Source organism: Triticum urartu, chromosome 5, assembly GCF_003073215.2.
Source record: "Triticum urartu cultivar G1812 chromosome 5, Tu2.1, whole genome shotgun sequence".
In the NCBI taxonomy this organism is placed as follows: domain Eukaryota; kingdom Viridiplantae; phylum Streptophyta; class Magnoliopsida; order Poales; family Poaceae; genus Triticum; species Triticum urartu.
In genome coordinates this window covers 306,382,992-306,390,101 of record NC_053026.1, presented here as the reverse complement: position 1 = coordinate 306,390,101, position 7,110 = coordinate 306,382,992, and the positions used below count along the sequence as shown (strand labels likewise).

General features: G+C 47.6%; 1 protein-coding gene across 1 annotated transcript; it reads right to left on the bottom strand.

Moving 5' to 3' along the window:
* Nucleotides 1-4,235: 4,235 nt before the first annotated feature.
* On the bottom strand, nt 4,236-6,272 carry LOC125508742 (transcription factor WRKY45-2-like). The gene is made up of 2 exons (XM_048673530.1): nt 5,698-6,272; nt 4,236-4,920 (listed from the first exon to the last, which is right to left on the bottom strand). The coding sequence occupies exons 1-2, from the start codon at nt 6,153-6,155 to the stop codon at nt 4,362-4,364; spliced, it is 1,017 nt and encodes a 338-aa protein (XP_048529487.1). The 5' UTR covers nt 6,156-6,272; the 3' UTR covers nt 4,236-4,361.
* Between the last annotated feature and the right edge of the window lie 838 nt (nt 6,273-7,110).

Below are 7,110 nucleotides of genomic sequence, written 5' to 3'. Positions count from 1 at the left end.
CCGCCCCCGCCGCCAGAGGAGAAAGTACCTAAGCATGTCACTGACCACTTTATTCATATGGCTGAACCACCAGCTCCCAAGCATAGGGACTCAGACTATGAGCGTCAAATCAAGAAGTCATATCAAGCACAACAAAAGAAGGGGTTGAGCTCGAGCTCGAGCCAAGAAGCTACCAAAAAAGTGGGAAAACTGTTCCCCAACCGGGAGAACAGGCAGTGCAATCGACCCCCCCCCTCTCATTGTACCAACACATGTGAGTACCGGCGCCAATCAGCTGGTAATAACCGACGATCATAGAAGGATGGCTGAAGATGTCGGTGTCACTGTTTATCAACTCCTAGAGATCGAGCCCATGGAAACGTTTAAAGAGGGGGAACTAAAACGGAAATATGTCCGCGGCGAACCTATGGTCAAGCCCGAGGGAGATCCCGTGTCTATTAGCGAGAATGTATGAATTTCTCAATGGTACATGAGAGAAGTAAAGACTACCGATCGAGAGTTCCTCATGGTGACAATCAAGGAAGAGCATTACTACCATGCAGAAGATCTGTGGGTGGAGTTTCAAGAAATGTTTCAGTTATTCAATCAAGACGCACTCGACAAATCTATCGTCAGTTGCTATTGTCTGTAAGTGGTTTCTTTCTATAATTTAAGTCTTTACCTAGCTATAGTGCTCATTAACAATTACCTGTAATTATCCTCACTATATTCTTTTCTGTGGTATTATGCAGAATGAAGATGTATAAAATAAAAAAAGCTGGACGCTATGGCATTGGGTTCATTGACCCAATACCATTAATCAAGAGACATCGACGCGTCAATGGGACCGAAAAGACACATAGAAAATCTTGCTAGAGTTCTTGGTGCGACTAAATACCCAACCAGAAATACTACTTCCTTAAAACTTCGGGTGAGTCACACTATCTTATACTACAAATTCTGTTTTTGCATACTACTCCCTCCGTTCGGAAATACTTGTCCCAGAATTAGATGTATCTAAATGTATTTTAGTTCTAGATACATCCATTTGTATTCATTTCTTCAACAAGTATTTCCGGGTGAAGGGAGTAGATGTTAATAAGTGTAGTTGATGAGTTATGCACATGCCCGCTTAATTATACATGCAAACGTGTGCGGATGCAATTTCCACTGGATCTTGTTAATCATTGAAGTTGATGAGGGAAAAGTTCAAGTACTAGACTCACTATTTAAAGATACTAATGAATAGTCAATCGTGAAGGAGATGATTGATAGGTAATTTCAATCATTATCGCACTAGCTATGTCGGCCTCTTTAGTTCATTTCCTGATATCAACTAATTAATAACTCCTTTATTCATTTTCTTTCCCGATGGGCAAGGCTTGGGAAAAGTTCATCAAACAGGTTGACGACCCATGGAAACAACAGCTGAAATGGGTGCGACCCAAGGTAATTAAGTAGTACTAGCTAGCTATGTCCGTGCATCTCTTTAATTCTAGTTTCAATACCATTATCATGCTTGATTAATTATTATCTGATTGAATTCTATTCTCGTAAAGGCCCTGAAGCAGACGCCGAGGACTTATTTATCTGCATACTATGTTTGCGAGAACATTCGCATGATAACGTCCGAAAGGAGCAGAACTGATAGAGAGCAATGCGTACGTTTGCGAGAACACTATTCACAATTTTACATCATTATCTAATATATATACACACAACTAATACATGCATATTGATCTCCTTCTTTAAACATGAAAGGAGATGCGGGATAAGCTCCTATGAGAGAATCGCGTACGAGCAATTCAAGAGGAAATAGCGGAATTTTTGCTCGACCAGGTCATAGATCCCAAAGGAGAATACCATTATCCGCTGTAATGCCTCCATGTAATGATCTGCAAATTGTAGGAGAAATTGTGTGTGTGTGTCTATATATATATATATATATATATATATATATATATATATTATACATGTGTTATATGTGATGGTCGTGCCAGAAATTCAACGATATATACATATATGATCGGTTCTACGAGAAATTCAATATATATATATATATATATGTACATTATGTGTACATTATCCTTACATATAACACATGTATAATATATATATACATATATATATATACACACACACAATTTGCAGATCATATATATATATGATCGGTTCAATGAGAAATTCGATATATATATGTACATATATGCATAACGTGTACATTATGTAGTAGCGTAAGATATATTTGAAATGAAAAAGAATTAAATGGAAAACACAAAATTAAAAGGAAAATTAAAACCAAAAACCCCTACACCCCTAAAACTTTTAGTCCCGGTTCGTGTAACCAACCGGGACTAAAGGCCCCCAGCCTCCCGGCGCGGTGTGATAGTCTGGCTTAATAGGGATGTTAGACTACTTATATCAATAAGGAATTCCTTCTTTTTCGAAAGCTCATTCGGACAGAACTCCAAAATTAAGCGTGCTCAACTTAGAGTAATTTCATGATGGGTGATCGACTGGGAAGTTGCTCCCGGGTGCGCACGAGTGAGGATAAAGTGCGCAGAAAAGACTAGTATTGAACTATGAGGCCAGTCTAGATCCCGCCAGGAGTAACGACCACCGGCGAGTGTGTCTGGGGCATTACAAGTTGGTATCAGAGCCGACCCTCGCGGTTACACAGATGTTTGCGGACAGGTGCGCGGACATGTTGTGCCTGACGTTTGTGACCCGCCGTGGCACGCGGCATGTCACATGTGCCGGATTGGAAGCACAGACGTATGTGCCAAGAGGGAACGTTCTTGTGGCCCGACGAGACGTCGGTTTCTCTGAGTGAGGGTGTATGTGATAGCATGGCTTGATAGGGATGATAGACTACTCATATCAATAAGGAATTCCTTCTTTTCGGAAGCCCATTCGGACAGAACTCCAAAGTTAAGTGTGCTTAGCTTGGAGTAATTTTAGGATGGGTGACCGACCGGAAAGTTGCTCCCAGATGTGCACGAGTAAGGACAAAATGCGCAGAAAAGACTAGTATTGATCTGTGGGGCAGTCTAGATCCCGCCAGGAGTAACGACCACCAGCGGGTGTGTCTGGGACGTTACACGCAGGCTCATGCCACGTGGTGGGCCTTTGCTCTCAGTTCGTGTTGAGCCGGGACTAAGTGGGGGGTTTCCAGAACCGGCACTAAAGGGTCTTATGAACCGGAGCAATTGCCCGATTCTGCACTAGTGCTAGCTCGTTTCTCATGTTACTTTTGGGTGGGATGGTGGGGTCACCATCCCATGTTTATTCTTTTATCCACTGTCATGTTATGACCAGCCTTCGAGCCGTTAGTTTTTACTTATCTACCTTCTTTTGTATAAGAGATGTGTCATGTGCATCCTTAAATCCGAGTTTGTGTTGTGATATTCAATCTGTTTACGCATGTCATCGCAACCTGTGTATGATATGTGTTCTCAAAGTCAGAGTTCACTAGAGCAGGGAATGGTTGTTGAGCGATGGGATGCGGCGCTTCGGTGAATCCTGAGTATCTGTGTGCCTGTCGGTTACCACCATTATCAAAAGTATTTATATGCCCAATCATGATTGAGCCACACGGTAGCGGGCTTGCCCAAGGACATGCTCCCACACCTACTCTCAAAGCTTGGATTGTCGAGCAAGAGTCTTGGGGTTTAAGTCAATGCTTTGATGGGGCAACCCGTCGATCTGTCTCGATCCAGGTGTGAATTTATACGCCCTCGGTGGATATGTATGCGGTTGCGAGAGTGAAGGTCAAGGTCCTTTAGAGCCATGCCTCAGTGCTGATGAACTGGGCCAACGCGTTGTTGTGAGCTCATACGAGTTCCACTCGTATGCATGGGATGATGATGGTCACCGTCTTTAGTTGTTTCTCTTTAGTATTTGATTTAAATCCCAGTCTTTGGACACTTTGTTCCTGTGTATGAGATCACAAACTGAGAAATTAGTACTGATATAGTAACGGCGGCAAAGTTGAGGAGCGGTAACCGTAGTAACATGTTAAATCGAAGTCCTACCATCTGCTGGCTCAGGAATAAGAACCACGAGGCGGGTAGAGACCTTGCTCCTTAGGGTTGCAGCGGAAAATGGTGGCAACATTCTGCTCAAGAGGAGATCACGAGGATGAGGTGGTGCCATCAGGCGTCAGTGAGGTCTATGCTCTAGTAAGATAGAAAGTGGCGCGGCGGAACCCTAGTTAAGGTGGCTTGTGATATAGATGCATGTAGGCACAAGTTGTGTACCATTATACAAGTCCCTTTTTATTTCACTGCATCAAAACAAAAAATAGGAAATTCAACTTGGAGTGATTAAATAGAGAGAAAAAAAGGATAGACAATAATGAACATCTACAAAGATCTAAAGATCTAGAGGCCAAACAAATGGCAGCTGTTGAGAACAAATGGTGGTTCGTTCACGAACAAGTCGTTAATCCAACTTCCATCCGCTGCCGCGACGTGCACCGGCGACCTGATAGGCCCGTCGAAGTCCATCTTCTGGAGCAACGCAGCAGCAGCAGCGGGTGCCGGCGGCGACGCGTTCCACCCCCAGCAGTCATCCTCGATAGCGAACAGACGCGAGTAATCGTCGCGCTCTCTCGGCGGCACATTGGCACCGCCGTCGCTGCCGCCGCTGCTCCATGTGATATCCGAGGAGCTTGCCGGCGATTGAGTCTCAGAACTGATAGCTCCAGAGCTGCTACCGGGAACGACGGCGACGTCTGGAGCTGCTGCGGTGTCGGTGCGGACGGTGGTCTCGAGGATCACCGGCACGGCCGCCGACTCGGTCGCCTTGCAGCTGTGCTCCGAGATGTACACCACCGTATACTTCGGCCGTCCATCGTCGCTGCCGTCATCGTCGTTGCGCTGCACCGTTCGTTTGGCCGGGCAGCCCTGGTTCGTGCTGTTGGTGCACCGGTAGTAATTCCTGCAAATTGCCATTGATGGAAGAGCGATTTAGCTTTAGTCATTGTTATAGTTTCAATTTAATTAATTAACCCGAGCATGCGTAAGCATCATACGTCTTCTTGCTGGACGTACGCATGATGATGCCATCGATGCCAGATGTATCATCGTGTATCACGGGTACATGAAGGGGGTCCCAACTGATGAATCACTGTCGGGAGATGGGTGCACGTATCCATACGGACAGCGAGCGGTCAGGAAATGGCATATTTTAGCTAGTTTGGTTGATTGGCTCCTTTGCATGGCTTTCCACGTTTTGATAGAGTGTAAAAATTCTTAAATCGGCATTTCTAAGTTTAGCGAAACCATTGAGTACTTAATCTTCTTGGTTAAAGCATGCATGCATGCGATGGAGTACTATACTTAGTCGTTAAATTGAAGGGTGACCTGTCATGGGCGAAATATTGGGTCATGAGTCATTTCAGCCTTTCATTAGTTATAAGAATAAATGGTTGTGATTTTCCTTCTCTTTCAACCCTAATCCTCACCCTCTCCTTCCAACTTAAAATCTTATGCCGCCTCCACCATTATTAACGAGGCCCTTCTCTACAATCGCAGCCAGCACACCATCCGCCGCCGCCATCTCTCGAATTGCTACCACCGCCACACTAACATCAGGAAGCAGGGGGTTCAAAAATAAAACATCAGGGGGGCAGGGGCTCGCTCTACCCCGGCGGCCAGCTCTGCCGGAGTGGAAGAAGAAGATGAGAAAGAGTAGTACGTACGGCAGGGCTACTACCTGGGGTGCTTGGCCGCTTCGATTTGCTTCTGGCCGTACTTCCTCCACTGGTAGCCGTCGAAATCCGGCACCGTCGTGACGAGCGTCGTCGTCGTCGCCCCTTGCTTCTTCCTCCTGCAACGAGTAGTAGCCTTCGTCGCAGTCGCAGCACCGCCGCGGTGTCCTTGCCCCTCCTCGTGCCGTTCATCCTCCCGGACTCTCTTGCGCCCCCCGCGCCGTTTGCCTCCGGCGCACGACGCCGCCGTTGCCTTCACCTGTGAGCTGCCGTGCTCCCAACACAAGTCAGCCGCAAGACCAGAACACGAGGACGCGCCGCTCCGAGACGGGGACGTGGACGGGTACAGCAGCTCGTGCAGCTGCGCCACCAGCTCCCTCTCCCGGCGCTGCAGCTGCATCCCGCCGTCAGCCGCTGCCCAGGCGTGCTCACCGCCCGGGGCACAACCTCTGCTCCTCTGCATTTCAGTTCGGATAGCTCGACGGTACGTGCGGCACGCAGACAAGTGTGTGTATGACGCTGGCTAAGCTTGCTCAGATTAGACAAGCTAGACGTGGAAAGAAAAGGTGTTGGTTGCTTGCTCCGGTAGCTTCAGACTCTGGAAGTCGCGGAGGCTCCTTTATAGAGAGGATCAGGATCTCTCGGTGCTCCGAACGTCAACAAGAGACGTGGGCCCACAGACTTTACACACCCACGTGGCGGTCCTTCCGTGTTGATGGGGACGAGGAAGAGGATCCAACCCAGTGTGCGTGTGGGGACAACCCGAGCGAAAATCGTGGCGGGGAGGAAGGGGGCATATGCATGATAGGGCTAGCTCTTCTTGTCCCATATGTACGTGATGCACGCGCCAATATACGCATGATATTATTTTTCCCGCATAAACATTAGGCAATTCAATCAAGAAAACAAATGTCCAGTCGATTCCCTATGAGAGAAGGCGATGTGATGCGCACCTCCGAGGCTGAGCTAGCTAGAGTCTTGTCGAAGACGGGGACGATGCGGGCAAGCTTGGAGAGGGAGAGGGAGAGAGGGGGAGGGCGGTGGGGGGGGGGGGTCCTATTCATCGCCGCTCGGAGTAGACAACGTACGAGCTGGACAATGCGATCGGTCGGGGCATCATCGGCCGAGGGCTTGTTGCTAGGACATCGCTCAGGCAGGGGCGCCGCCCCGTCACGGGTGGAAAAGGGGGCCTTTTCATTTTGATCGTTGCTCGGATTACATAGCGCCCGAGCCCGAGACGTAGACAAGGACATCGCGGCCAAGCTCGAGGTTGCCTACTCTGACCGGAAGTCACGGTGAAAAAGGCCCTTCCTTAAACGCGACAACAATGTGTCAACAAGGGTTTGGCAGGACATCATCAGTGATAGGACCAGTTGTCATCGGTGGAGGAGAGGGTAGAGGAAGACTTGAAAAAGATC

Bases quoted from the DNA above. Each gene is read 5' to 3' on its own strand.
- LOC125508742 (XM_048673530.1), bottom strand. From the start codon at position 6,155: ATGCAGAGGAGCAGAGGTTGTGCCCCGGGCGGTGAGCACGCCTGGGCA. The intron at 4,921-5,697 runs GTAGTAGCCCTG...GGCAATTTGCAG, and splicing joins GAAGCGGCCAAGCACCCCAG to GAATTACTACCGGTGCACCA.